This window comes from Theobroma umbraticum, unplaced genomic scaffold (assembly GCF_002168275.2).
Source record: "Theobroma umbraticum cultivar Fairchild unplaced genomic scaffold, ASM216827v3 scaffold_56.0, whole genome shotgun sequence".
In the NCBI taxonomy this organism is placed as follows: domain Eukaryota; kingdom Viridiplantae; phylum Streptophyta; class Magnoliopsida; order Malvales; family Malvaceae; genus Theobroma; species Theobroma umbraticum.
This window is the reverse complement of record NW_018397256.1, coordinates 5,929,429-5,944,760: the sequence shown is the minus strand read 5'-3', so window position 1 is coordinate 5,944,760 and position 15,332 is coordinate 5,929,429. Positions and strand designations below refer to the sequence as shown.

The window sequence follows — 15,332 nt, the reverse complement described above, 5'->3', positions numbered from 1 at the left end:
TTATGTCTTTCATAATGGGAGTCAATGCAATTTAACAATTAGATTAGCTACCCTTTGATGCACAAGTCTGACAGAAGGGACATGACTAGATTATGAGCTTAAATTTGTTCACCTTAGAGGTCCCTAAATTACACTAACAATCCACTAATCTATAATTCGGCTTTTGGTGGCTCTACAACTATTAAATTGATTTCAGAACTTAGACTTTCAGCTGTACTCTGCACCAAAACACTTCATGAAAGATGACAGATTACACAAGTCTAACTGAAAATTAGGTTTCTCAATGGAACATCCATTTAAGCCATATGATCAGCTAAAAGGCCAAAGACCTTCGGGCAGTACTATGCCAGCCAACGTAGCACTAAAAGAGCAGCCCCAAAAAATTCCTTTTTTGGCTAGTTAACCATCCAAGGACAATCGGACAATATTAAGCAGCAGAAATGAACCTACTAAACCAAAAGTATGCTCTCCAAGTCAAATGAACTTAGCAAATTTCTTCCAAAAATTTCATTTTTCATATCTTTTCTCCCAGATATTTTGAGAAATTTCACTTTTTCTTCACATTCTGCTCTCAAGAAAACATAAAAGCCCATAAGCATTGCATGCACTCCCTCCCCCAACTATAAAATGCTCTTCCAGTCCAAAAGTAGATCAAAAGATGGCAGTATCAGATCAGTGCTTTCCATAAGCAAACTAAGTAAATAGAACTTACCACCAGATATGTGTACCAAAACTTTTCAGAGATGATGGACGTCAATTGCACAAAACTTGTAATGTAGATTACATCATGTAAATAGCTGCAAGAAATGAGCAACAGCAAGTCAGAGTAATTTATTGCATGCAGAAAAAAAAACTATTACAGATTGTAACACAATAGATTGAATCAATTCATAATGTTAACAGAACTTAAATATGAACAAAAATATTTGAACTGTCCAGTTCCAGTTAATATGTAAATGAAATTGATGCCAAATAAGAAAATTAAGAATACCTGATTTCACAGTTTAAAACATACACAGTATGATTCTCTACAAACGGCTTCTCCTCCTTCAATCCCCTCCCTCCCCTCTCATCTTATTCCTAAGTTCTTGAATCAAGAAGGACAAATTCTCCTTTTCTGAACACTTTTATCCCCAACACAATCATCATGACTAACATTGGTATATAACTGTACTTCATTCATAAGCAACAATAAAATATCTCATTCTTTCCCACAATAAGCATACATTCTCATTTTATCATGTCTGGCAGATTATATCTTAGCTGATGATAGCTGCCTAAATGCAAGAAAAGTATCCACATTTAAAGTATTAAAATCCTAACACCTTCAATAAACAAGTAAAATAAAACAGCAGTTAAGAAGACTGGTAAAAGAATAAGGCAACCTAAATTTATGATCTAAGAACTACATTTCTTGCATTCCGCCTGCCATGCAACTCCTCCGATGCAGCACCAGTAGAAAAAAAGATAGAAAACAAAAAGAATGGAAGAAGAAGAGAATAATTGGGAGATCTCAAATCTCAACTCCCTATTCAAACTCTTGGAGAAAAAGAATAAAACACTAACATATCACCAATTGTGTAATTATATGAGCTCTCAAAACCTAAGAAAAGCCCATACGAATAATGCTGCAGTGAACTAATAACGATTCTCTGCCTAAGGTAGCTAAGCCTAAAATCCTTACACAGTGGTCATCCATTAAACACATTGCCTCCCTTACAAAGAATTAGAGTATAATCAGAATGGTGCTACTAACTAAGCTCCTCATATATATATAAAACATTGAACAAGAAAGACATACCCACATATTCCACCAGTACTCATATCAAATCCACCATCAAGAAGCTCTCCATCATTAGCATAAGTAGGTTTTGCCATCTGGGCAAGTTGTTGATAGGGGATAAAGTAAGCAACGGATGTCAAAACTAGACCAACCCAATGTTTCCATGTGAATGAGGAATGGAAGATCAGCATCCTAACCAAGACAAATATAACCTAGATAAACAGAAAATCAGAACATCAAACCAATAAATTAAGATAGTTAATAAGTAACAAATGCAACTATCAAGACAAGAAAATAAAATAATACTTACAACCCAACAACCACCCCTTCCCCTCTTTCTTCAACATCAACTAAAAAGTAACAACAGCAAAAACTTCAATATGGTTGTATGTCAAACAAAAGCAAACTATGACCAGGTTACACATGCCACAAAATGAAAATGCCAAATGTTCAACTAATAAAGGCCATACATAGCATATTTTTGTTACTATGAGATTAATAAAGAAAAAAAAATCTGATGTTCAAAACTACCGAGATAAACACTAAGACTAGGTTCCAACTTTCATTTGTTATGACTTACAAAATCACCATTGTTTAGTAACCAAGCTTGCATGTCATTGGCTTATGCCTGTGGAGTGTGGACTCACAGTCAGTAGTGAATTACTTAATTACGCAGCTAGCCACAGCTTTCAAAGTTATTAAATTTCAATTATATGAGAATAATGTATGCATACACAATAATCACACATATGGAGAAACGAGCAGCCGGACCATAACAATGAACTAAGGGTGCATTTCGAATGTGTACAGTAATCGGAAAATCCAATTCAATTCCAAATCAATCCATGCCATCTATAACTATTAAGTTTTGCCTTTCTTAAATGTACATCAAAATGTTATCACTTGAGCATAAACATACTCCTTAATGAATTCAGTCATAAACCTAATTCAATCAGAATCTAACACTTTTAATTAATTTCAAAACTAACAAGTGCTTAAGTAAATGAAGTAGGATTTCAAAAGTTAAGGGAAAATGATTAATAATAATAATAATAATAAAATGATGAGAACGTACATTGCAGGCAATGATGATGCGACGGAGATTCGCCATGTGCCGAGTATTCTCTTCCTTTCGCTTCTTGGCACCTTGATTTGCCATTTCTCTCTCTTTTTCCGGGGAGTGGTACACGAGTTTGACTTGGTGAAACCCTAAGGAAGTGCCGGCGTGTTGAAGAACCGAAGCGGAGAGGAGAGGAGAGCAGAGGAAAGTGATAAAAAGCCTACAACGGTGCCCGAAACGACAGGGTTGTCTTGGCCCAACCCAAAATAGATCATTGAAGACACAATTCCAAATTTCCACTATTTACTATATACATTATTCAGTTTTGACAACTGGGAAAACTGGTAATTACATGTTTGTTGGTACTAGTGCTGACTGCTAGTTCTAATTAATTAAGATCCATAATCAATGAAAAACGGGGAGATCCAAGTTACTGGGAGACTTGGGTTTGAGACGGTGGTCCTCTTTTGTTTGGGTGCTACTCTCAAGAGAGGGATCCCTTAAATAAGGATACATACATTTTATTATTGAATTTTGTATTAAAGTGTATTACTCTCTCGGATTTGGGACATTTTCATGAAGAATATAAGATGGGTAATCGGGGATGGTTGTCGGCAAGATTTTAGTACGACACTTGGCTTGGGGAATGGCCTTTGTGTAATGCGGTAAAATTGATAGGTTTTAATATAGCCCATTATAGCTCCATTAAGGATTATTTGTTGTCCAATGATGAATGGGATATACCTCAACTTACTAACATATTATCTGCTAAGGAATTACAATTATTATTCAATTCTATTGCTCCTATGTCGACCATTACATTCGATAAGCTGTTTTGCCCTTTTGTAAGATGGAATTAGTCAATTTTTATTAGAAAAGTCAAAGTTAAAAAGAATAAAAGTTAAAATTTTTTAAAATTAATATATTAAATTTAATCATAAATAATTAAAAAATTTATAATAGATAATAATTTTATTTAATATATAAATTAAAAAAATAAAAAAAACTTATAATAGTATTTTAAAAATGTTTTGTTGAACGATAGTAATATTTTTTTTAATATAAACAAATAAATTATATGTAAGAAACTTATCATCCATTTTATTTTAGAATCTTATCTTTTTCAATATAAATAATTAAAAATTAATATAATTAGTATTTAATATTTTTATTTTATTATATTTAAACTTATAATATTAAATATTAAATTATAATATATAAAATATAAATAGTTAAATATGATATACAAAATTAAGAATTTCTTCTTATACTCAAGATAATTTCCTTTCAACTAAATATAAAACGTAAAGTACATTAAAAACATATACTCAAGATAATTTTTTCTTATATACTTAGGATTCATAGAAAATAATATATTGGTGAAATTTTAAACAATAACCAATAATGCAACTTTAGAACTTATATTTGAAAATTACATATATAATAATTTTTTAATTTTTAAAAATAAAAATTATTAAAAATAAAATCCACATAACAGAAAAAAAAACATGACAAGTAAAATTTAAGACCTACATAAAAAAAAAAGAATATAGTTGATGATTCAAATAAATTTTAAAAAAAATCTGTAGAAACTTAAAACATATAAGTAAATAGAATAGAATTAAAAAAATAAATAAATATAAATAAAAAAATTAAATAATAACTTTACTTCTTTATAAGTTTATAATATAAGGACAGAAAAGAAGAGAGAGAGATGGGTACGGAAACTAAAAAATTAAAAAAAATTTGAATAAAATTGAATGAGATTTATAAGGTTATTTTATTATTTTTTAATTATATTAATTATTTAATAAAAATTATTTTAAAAATTATTAAAAATATATAATATATAAAAAATTTTAAAAATTTTGGAGGAGCTATGACCATGACAAGGAGACGCTCCGCCCCTGCTCATCAGTGTATGAAATGTTACGGAAAAGAAATTTAGCTACTGAAAGTAATTGTGAGGTTTGGTTTGGAAATTAGCCTGGCAGCGGAGAGGCCCCCAGTTGATCGGAACCTTCCTTTTACAATGTATGTAGCAACGTTTACTGACTAACAATGAGAAGGTTCATAGGCACTTGTCAAATGACGATATTTCTCCACAATCTCGTGATGGGGAGGAGACATTTTACATATATTGCGTGGATGTCCTACAGCAATGTCAATTTGGAGTTGTTTTTACCTCAAGGCGAGATCACTCAACTTAGTATTCCCTTTTGCTTCGATTGGATTGTTTTTAATCTGAGCAGCAAGTTGCAAGTTAATAATTTTCTACAGCCTGTTATATTTAGAGTTGTCTGCTTTTGTTTTTAAGGTAAAGTATTAGCTTTGGGGGTTCCTATAAATTTGATATTCAGCTTTGCTCCAGCTGTACAAAATGCCTCTAGAATACATTGGGGAGAGACAGCTTCATCCATGATCAGGCGTGAGGAAATTCTTTTAGGTTGATCTCATCCATCAAATGATTGGATTGTATTGAATTCTGATGGTGCATATAAAAAATCTATTGGACAAGCATCTACTGGTGGTGTACTACGTGACTCAATTGGCTAATGGCGTGGTGGTTTTACTACTAGATTGGGTGTTTTCATTGCATATTGAGCAGAACTGTGGGGTGTTTACAAAAGTTTGAAACTTGCCTGAATTTGGGTTTTCGTAAGATTATTTTACTTAATTAATTAATCACACTTAACTTAATATGAACTTATTTAATTTAATTGATGGTTATTAAATTATGTTTATTCTTTCAAAAAAAGTTATTAATTATGTTTATTTTATGACAATATTTGATTTTGATTTTTGAATATGATAATTTTGCATGCCTCCCTTAAAATCTTAACAAATGAGATCTTAAAATATTTTTTAACAAAATCTTTATTTAATTTAAACTCTATTGATTATTTTTTTTATCATTCACTTTTTGCTATTAGTTTTTATATATATATATATAATTAAGAGAAAGAAGTTTCAACATAACTTTTTAAGTAAGAAGATAATACACCAATCAATGAGTTAAATACTCAAATGCTGCTGTTAATTATTTATTTATAAAAAATTTATGCAAAAACAAGACGAATGAAAAAAATAAAATTATCGTTATTAAAAAAGAATATTAACACATTTTATATTTTAATCCTTTTTAAACCTTTTACATTTGAAAGCAAGAAATAAAAGTTAGCTTAAAGGATCCGACATTATCCAGAATATAATATTGAAATGAAAAGATTTAATTAATACACGTAGCATTAGATGGAAACTTAGGTGGTTCTGTGCGTCACAAGATGGTGGCCCTGGGAACATTTAGCACCAATACTATTGTCGCATTTATCGCATCTCTAGGCAATAGCTACCTTTTAATTAATTAAATGTCTCCACACTCTCCTACTATCTTCGATTTTGATTTTTCCAGGTTATTTTATTAGTAGTAATAAAATAATATAAATTCAATAATTAATGGTTTTTTTTATTAGAGATTCAAATTCGAAATCTCATTTCATCTTCATTATGTGAATTAAGTCCTAATGTACATGGAAAACCTTAAATTCACATTTATGCAATTTATGGATTTCTTTTTCTTTTCTTTTTTGGCTAAAATATATTAAACAAAAATTGAATTATGAATTGAGCGTATATTAAAAAATTTATGAAAACCATAACTCATATTATTTTGTCTAAAATTTATTTTTATATAAGTACTAATGTTGAAAATTTTTTTGATTAAAAATATATATTTAATTAATTCTATTTTTAAATTGATATTTAAATTATTTTTACAATAAATATTATTAAAATTTATCCAATTTTATACATATAAATTCTAATTGCATTGAACGACTCTGGTTAAAAAATGTTTTACTAAATTTAATAGTAATGAATAATTTTATTTTTTAAAATTTTATATTTTTAAAAAATATATATTCTTTAAAAATAAATGAAAAATATTCATATACAACAGACATGATAATAAATATTATTAATAAAGCTTTTCAGAAAAAATAAATATTATTAATAAAAAGAATACAGAACTTGGAGCACGTCTATTTTAAATTTTATAGTAAAACTTTGGGTTTGATGAAATAAATATTCTTTTTTAATTATATTTTTAATTATCATTTTTAAATTTTTTATTATATATTTAATAAAATTCAATTGATAACTATAAATTTCAATTCTAACGAAAAGAGTACTTTCATTAAATGAATTTATTTTATGATTAAAAAAGAGTTAAAAATTACATTAAATTGCTTTATCTCAAGAGTTTTAATTTTACACTAGAGGATACCAAAGTTACCCAGTAGGATTTATAATAGGTAAAGACTTTTTTATAAAAATATCATGATTTTCTTAAATAATTAAGCAATATGTATTTTACAAAAAAAATTTAATGTTTAATGTTAAAAATTGTAAATAATATTACATATCACAGTAACAAATTGAATATATCATATATGCATCTTTAGTTTATTAATGTTAATTAACCTTTTACATATGTACAAAGATAACTTTTTACATAATATACAAAAAGTTGTTATATGTCCAATGATAAATGTTGGTATATGCATTTTAACTAATTGGATTGATCAAGGAATATATATTGTCATTTAATGCATACTTAATCTCATAAATATATGTGATAGAGGTTTTTCTTCATGTTAGTGTAGTAATATGAAGCTATTAAGTACTAATTAGATGAAATCTATGAAATATAAAGGCCTAGTAAGAAAATTATAAAGTTATTACAATTATAAGATCATTATGTATTAAAGCCATATTTCTAAAATTATTCTTAGTCATTGTATTGTCAAGACAAAACGTTGACAATGCTCAAAAAATGGTATAAGTTAAATCTCCTCATTTGAAAAGTAAGCAATCAATCTCATAAATTGAAATATATGATATACTTGAGGATAACATGTAAGAGCTTGTTAAAAAATAAGTTTACTGAACATAACCCACTATGAAAACTATATTTGGTATTTCACTCAACTGTCTATGAAATATGTTCTCATATGATAGTCATGCAACTAGTCTTTGGATTTGAAATACCAAATCATCTTGTATGGGAAATGACATACTTTGATTTTATCTCTACGAGTCTAGAAGTAACTAGATGTTTAAATATGGTGTTTTTGAGTATGCCATGAAGCATGCGAAGATAAATGAGTGGTTAATAGAGAATTTATCACCTTAAGTGATATGGCAAGATGCATCTCACTTGTTCTCAATTTTTAATTAACTTGTATAAAATCTTTGGTCCAAGTATGATGAATTTGAGAAAAATTAATTTCTTAAATTCATAAGGTTAGACATGAATCATGAGAACTAATATGGAATATTATAAGTATATATTGAGTCATGTTTTATGACATACTATGAATATTTGATGAAAGGACCATATTGCATTGAGAAGTTTATCACTAAAGGGTTTTGCAAATTCTTTAATTGACTCTCTAACATTTGGGTGGTTATGATATATTACTAGATGTCGCTCATAATCTATAAATATAAATTAATTATCAAATTAATATTTGATTAAGATTTATATCTATTGCCAACATATTAGAAACCTAATGGGTCACACATATTAAGTGACATGATTGAGATTAAATAAGAACTATTAATTAAATTAGATTTAATTAAAAAATACTAGAATAAAGTAAAAAATTAATTAAGCTCACAAAAACTTAATTAAATTAAAATATAACTGCTATATTTAGAGTACAACTAAGTTTGACTATATAAATATGTTATGTTAACAAATTAAAACTTTAAACTTCTAGCCATTTCTAAGTAGTTTTATAAAATAAGAAAAAAATAATTTTTTTTTGTTTGAAAAAAAAAAGATTAGGCAAGAATTTTTCATCTTTTTGTTTTAAAAACAATACTTACTAATACAAGTAAAACTTTATCTTTGAAAATATCTTATTCGATCATTGTGTAGATTATTGTTAGAAGTTAAATACTTAAGTAGCTGAAGATTTGACAAATCTTAAAGGTGAAGGAGTAAAGATTTGGATTTAATTGACTCTTGATTATGATATCTAAAACAAAGTATGTAACTCTTAAATTTATAAGTGTTCATAATTAATTTAAAAATTATATAAAATACACAAACATTAATCTTATAAGATTTGGCTGTTTTTTTTATTAAATACTAATTTATTATTTCATTATGTTATGTTTTAATTTTTTGATTAATTTTATATTTGAGTATAAGGTCGAATCGCAACAATAAATATCATATTGTCCAAAACATAAAATGGACTTTAATTTATGCAAAGCATTCAAAATAAGTTGAGTCAACCTTTTGTACAGCTTTGCATAGACTAGATGGAAAGTAGAAGATATATTTTTTAAAATTTTCACAACAATATCATTTTCATTAAAAATAATTCAAAATATTTCATTCAAAAATTTTGTAACTATTTTCTTTTTTAATTTCCTTTTTTTTATATTACTTGTCTATTTTTTTCATTTTCTACTTGTTATTTTTTGAATTAAAAAATTAACAAAGAAAATTAACTATTCTTTTTCTTCACAAACCACAAATAAATTCACCTTAATTATTCTTGTAATCCCAATCTTTGAAATTTGTTAACATGAAACCAAATTGTAGACGAAGCGTTAGAATGCAACTTTGTGTTAATGAATATTTCAACTAATATGTATTTTATTGGTTTCAATTATTTATACAATAGGTCACTCTATGTTCAATACATATTATTATTTAAAATTAATAAAAAATGTAACTATATATTTAAAATATAATTATTATTTAAAATAAATAAAAAACAAATATTAACACACCTTGCTCGTGAAATGGAGTACTAATAAATATATAAATATATCTATTATATAAGTGAAAAGGAATCTCAAAGGAACTTCCTTTTTTAATCATGTGAAAATTATAAAAAAAAATCGTATTAAAAAAAATAGAAAGAGGCCAGTGTGTCTCGTATATATTAAAAAGAATGCAATAAGCAACTGATTTTCTTGTCGGGAAAAAGACACCATGAGAAAACTATTGTCTCAATTGTTCTAATATCTAAATTCTGAGCAGACAAGGAATCCCAAGCAATATCAGTTTTTCAAATTTTTTTTCAACGACTTTTTTTTTTTTGCCTTTTTTATATAAAAATTGACTAAATAATTGTTATGAATAACACCTGTCAATTGCACATCACAAATAATGACAAAATATTTGAATTATAAAAGAACCAAAAACTTAGCCATACGGGATAAATTCGCTTTCACTTCTTCTGTTGAAAAAGCAAAAAAAATCTCAAATCACCATGCCACCGACAATGATGCTCAGATGGAATACAAAAAGGACTTCAATTAATACTTGTCCAAAGAAAAACAAATATCTAGAATAAAATAAGATTTGAAAGGTAATTATAGTGTACCCTCAATACGTTTTTAATTAAAAATAAGTAAATATTTAAAAAATTATATATGTTTAAATTTTAATAATATTTACTGTCACGCATTGTACGTAAATGATTAAAAAATTACACACATTGAAATATTGTATTTTGATGTCAAAAGAATATAATTGTTTTTTATATATACGATAAAATCATGCATTTTATTGCGTCAGAAGTTAAATTTTTTTTGTTGTTTTAAAATATTACTAATTGTGTTTTGTATTGAAATGTATGCTTGTATTTTTGTTTGTTTGTTTCTGAAAATAAGAAAGTAGCCCTAAATTGAATATTGTTGAGAAAGTCCCAAGTGGGCACCAAAGTTGGCAAATGTTGTAGATGCACGTGCGCGTGAGGGGTGGGATTTTCAACTACTTTTTCACCTAACCACACAAGAATCAAAAGGATAATTAAGATGGAATCATGCAATTAAGGCAGGCTCTTGCTTGCAATCCTTCCTATACAACTTAATACTGTTTATTGAAGTCTACCCGTGCTGAATTGACACCCTATTTCGGATTGGCTGACGTAGCTTGTTACAAGAATAAATGAAAATTTATTATAAGTTGACAGAGCTAATCTACACTTTGCGCTGCCCATTCTACCTGGGGATTGATAAAGGATATTCTATAATAGAGTACTTACATATACTTGATCTTATTATATAAAATTAAAGTATCTTATAATCAAATTTAAATAATAGTTTTATTATTTGTATTGAATTTGGATATCACATCTCGGGTATTTGATATTGGAATTTAATTATTTTTTTGTTTTATATAATTAAATACAAATTTATATTATTAATTAAATTAATTTATAAAATTAAAATTATTAATTAATTTATAATATTTTTTAATATATATTTTTTTATATATTGTGTTAATTTATAAAAAATATAATTACTATTATATATATTTTTAGTATATCTATTTTAGATATAAATATATTTATTTTCTATTTATGTTAACATTACGAAAATTATAACTTATAAAATTATTAATTATAATATATATCTTTGTGTGTATAAACTTATAAATTAAATGCTTAAAAAAATTATGAGATTAGAATAATTTTGAAATCTAGTTATTTTTTTAATTTCTTAAAAAACTCATATAGTTAATTAAACTTGTAATGTTTAAGTTGTTATTTGAATATTTGTTTTTAGTTATTTAAGTTAATATTTAAAATTTTTTTGATTATTTAAATTTAAATTTTATTATTTATGTATTTTTATAAATTTAATTTTTAATAAATTATATGAAATAAAGATTCAGATTTGGATAATTAGATATTCATTAAGTGTATTTTAATATTTTTTACATAATTAAAATTTTAAATTGATTTAAATAATTAGTGAATTATAAATATATATGAAAATTTAAATTAAAATAAAAAATGTAAAAAATATTTAAATAATTATAAAATTTAAATACTTTATTTATTAATCCAAATCAAATACTTCAAAATTAGCAAATGCTCTATCCGGTGACGTCCCTAATTCAATACTAACCTTACGACAAACAGAGGGACGCAGCAAAATAGAAACGAAACACCTACATGCCCCTCGCTGCTGGTGTGGGGCCTAGGCGGGGGCGCACAAATAGGCAGTGCTCAATTTGTGGCGATGGGTTTCTGTGATGACTGATGAGCATGGGGATTCCAGCAAATTAGTTGGGGCCCACATTTCACGTTTGTAAGGTTTTTTTTTTTTATCTTTTCTTTTTTCTTTCTCTCAGGCAGCATCGGCAAGAAATAAAAGAAAAAAAGCAAAAATAGACATTACATTCCAGTTACTCTTAACATAGATTTTAAAAAGAAATAAAAAAGGGAAATTGCTGACATGATCCCACGAGACGTTTGTTTAATTTAATTGGAATGGTGTGTGAAAACAGCGCAAAGTCTACGTGTAAATCCAGCCAAGTCGGAGTTCTCGGGCAGCTCCACCTTCACCTTCTCCAGTCTTTCTTTGCCGTTTCTCGGGAGGGACCCTCCCCCTCCTCAAACTTTGGGTCTCTTCTCGATCCCACAACCCAAAATACTATTGTCTGATAAATTATTTACTTATATTCCCTGGTAAAAGAAAAAACGATTTTTTTTCCAACTCAGAATTTCACAAAATTTATGCTCGTCCTATTTGGTGGAGCCTATTGAATTAATCAGGTGCGCGCTTCTTCTTTTCTGTTTTTGTTTTTTCTCTTTAGTCGTTTCCCTTTCTTGTTTATGAATAATCGTAGGTCTTTTCTTCTTCTTCTTCTTTTTTTTTGACTTTTGTTTTGTAAAACTGGAAACTGAACCAGTTGGATCAATTGCGTTGGAAATTTCTATTTATGCCATCAAAGAAGAAAAAAGAATGCTTGACCACTTCCTTTCTTGCATAATCATTTATGTGTTTTATTCGTAAATAATTAGGAGTTCAATATTCACTTTATTCATTCATGCAAAACAATTATTCGTTGATTAAATATATTTCCTGCTTAATCGATGTGATATTAGTATATGTTCTTATTCTCCCCCAAAATTTTATTGGTAAATAAAGATTTATGGTGGGCGGATAACTGTTTTTTTTAAAATATTAAATCTTTTTATGGAATCCGGAATCTATTCTGTTTCATATAATTGAAACTGAATTTACGTTTTTTTTTTGGTTTCAGGAAACTGTATATTTGCAGGATTTAAGAACTTGAAGCTCTTATTTTGTTGGAGCAACTTGTTACTGGAATTGTTTTTTAATTGAAAATGAGAGCGGCTGTTCGACCGGTTCGCAACATGATAACAGCTTTTCGACATCAAACGAGTAGTTATTCAGGTGCTGCTGTAAGAAGGCGAAGTCATTTGATTGGAAGCAATGCTAGTTCTGTTTATAGGCTGCCCGAGGACGCAGAAATCCATAGATTTTTATTCCCTGCTATTTTTGTATCAAAAGCTTTCTCAACGGATACTGCTGCTAAAGTTAATATCTCAGGTTCTATTTCATTTCTTGTCATTTGTTCCTTTTGATTAAATAAATTAGCTTAGGACGTAGAGCTGAATGTGAAATTGTCATTTATGCCGTGTGCTATGCAGAAGTGAACAGAGCAGGGCCGCTTGTGGAGTATGAACGAAGAATTGCAGCTGGTGAACTGGTTGATGGTGATGCTTGCCAGGTATTAATTTCACTTTCTCCTTGCATTCCTTGCTTATTTTGTTCCAAATAAATGAAAGGGTCCGATGGTTGATGTTATTGTAAATGGTTTTTTGTATGAACCATCCAGTCATTAATCAAAAGCAATGCAGAACTTTGAATCCAGTTTCATATTCATGAAAACGTGTGCACCTGCTAAATGCTTGAGTTGGAATTTCGCATGATTTGTTTTGTGACTCTATGGAAGTCATATGTTTTTATTTATTAAATGTGTTCTGCTTGTATCGTCTTAGGCAATTTTGAGGCCCAGTATTGTGAAGTAATTCTGACAGTTATTTCTGCAGGTAGGCACTTTAAGAGAACTTCAAAGGCTTTATGATGAGATTGTGGAGTCAGCTGATGCCTGTCGGTTGGATCGCTATGCAGTTCCTGAGAAAACTGTAAGGTAAGTTTTCTGTTCTATTTCTCCCATGTTTGAACCCCTGTTTCCTAATTTTCTTTATATATGGATGGATTGCATTCTTGCTGTTCATCTTAATTAAAATTTAGTTTCACCATTTTCTTGTTGTTTTATTTCATTTATCAATAGTTGGCCACTATTTCGTTTTTCTTCAGGAATCGGTGGTTTTGGTCTCGTTTAATGTCTCAGTCTTCATACTCCCCTGTAAAGGGATTATATCTTTATGGAGGAGTAGGCACTGGGAAAACTATGTTGATGGACCTCTTCTTTGATCAATTGTAAGTTTCATTTGATTGGTTAATTTTATTGTATATTGTGCTGTTAGTGAGCCAAATGGAGATAATATTGCATTCATCTTAAAATATGGGTATATTGTTCAAATAATATATGGTATCTGTATATATAAACCTGTGATATTCTTATTTTCTAGCCATGCCAACTGCTCTTAGTTGCTGATTTCTCTTTTAATGTACTATTTCCACATTTTCAGGCCTGGGAATTGGAGAAAGACAAGGATTCATTTTCATGACTTCATGTTGAATGTTCACAGTCGCTTGCAGGTAAGATATCAGTGTTTTTCATAGTTGAAGTTAATTATTGAGTGAGAAAACATCTCACACTGCAGACAGGGCTTTGTTCTGGGTATAGTAACTGAGCTGTTTTAATTCAACAACTTCAGTTTTGGTCAATATTCTTATCATTCTTAGTAGTGATGGGAATCTGTATGATTTTGTCAATTAAGATTTATTGATAGGGTCAGCGGCAGTTCTCTAAATGGACGTATATGTCAGGTTGGAAGCTAGTAATTTATGTTTATGAGTTAAAACTGACTCTGCCCCCCGCCCTTGTAGATGTGTATTTATTTATATTATGTACATATGTACTTGTTTAGACTTCAAATTCTTTCATTGTCAAGCTATGTCTTGTAGTCGTAATTTTCTAACAGAATCTTAATCTGTCTTTTGCACTGCACTTGATGTGAGTTTATAACAATCATGAATTCTTGCAGAGGCACAAGGGTGTGGCAGATCCACTTGAAGTTGTAGCAGGAGAGATATCTGATGAGGCAATTTTACTATGTCTAGATGAATTTATGGTACAGCATTTATAGTACAGTTAGTTTTCTGCACAAAAGGGGAAAAAGATTTATTGAATTATCATTGATTATTCTGCTTTAACGTTCAACTCAATTGCTTAAGAGTTTTGCAGCTAAATTTTGATTTCTTGTTTGTGGTCTTTTATAGGTGACTGATGTTGCTGATGCATTGATACTTAATCGTCTCTTTAGACATTTGTTCAGCAATGGTGTTGTAAGTAAATTTATCTTGTTGGAATTATTTTTTGTTAGCACTCATTTTCAGTTGAAAATTAACATGCATATTAATTGCATGGGCTCTGATGGGAGGCAAGTGTAGATACTGGTTGCGACATCAAATCGTGCTCCAGACAATCTTTATGAAGGTGGATTGCAAAGGGAC

General features: G+C 28.5%; 2 protein-coding genes across 2 annotated transcripts in view; one reads left to right on the top strand and one right to left on the bottom strand.

Annotated features, from left to right (window-relative positions):
- Positions 1-3,298, bottom strand: part of LOC110410297 (uncharacterized) — a 4,104-nt gene extending 806 nt beyond the window's left edge. The window contains exons 1-3 of the mRNA XM_021419931.2: positions 2,859-3,298; positions 1,802-1,995; positions 713-797 (exon numbers count right to left, since the gene is read on the bottom strand). Of these exons, the coding sequence (XP_021275606.1) occupies positions 713-797; positions 1,802-1,995; positions 2,859-2,942 (363 nt within the window). The 5' untranslated portion in view covers positions 2,943-3,298. The remainder of the gene's footprint in view (positions 1-712; positions 798-1,801; positions 1,996-2,858) is intronic.
- Positions 3,299-12,016: 8,718 nt separating this feature from the next.
- The window catches only part of LOC110410300 (uncharacterized), a 9,366-nt gene continuing 6,050 nt past the window's right edge, over positions 12,017-15,332 (top strand). The window contains 9 exon segments of the mRNA XM_089782766.1: positions 12,017-12,433; positions 12,925-13,235; positions 13,337-13,416; positions 13,739-13,839; positions 14,010-14,132; positions 14,345-14,414; positions 14,864-14,950; positions 15,099-15,164; positions 15,270-15,332. The exon segment at positions 15,270-15,332 is cut by the window's right edge and continues 4 nt beyond it. Of these exon segments, the coding sequence (XP_089638892.1) occupies positions 13,010-13,235; positions 13,337-13,416; positions 13,739-13,839; positions 14,010-14,132; positions 14,345-14,414; positions 14,864-14,950; positions 15,099-15,164; positions 15,270-15,332 (816 nt within the window). The 5' untranslated portion in view covers positions 12,017-12,433; positions 12,925-13,009.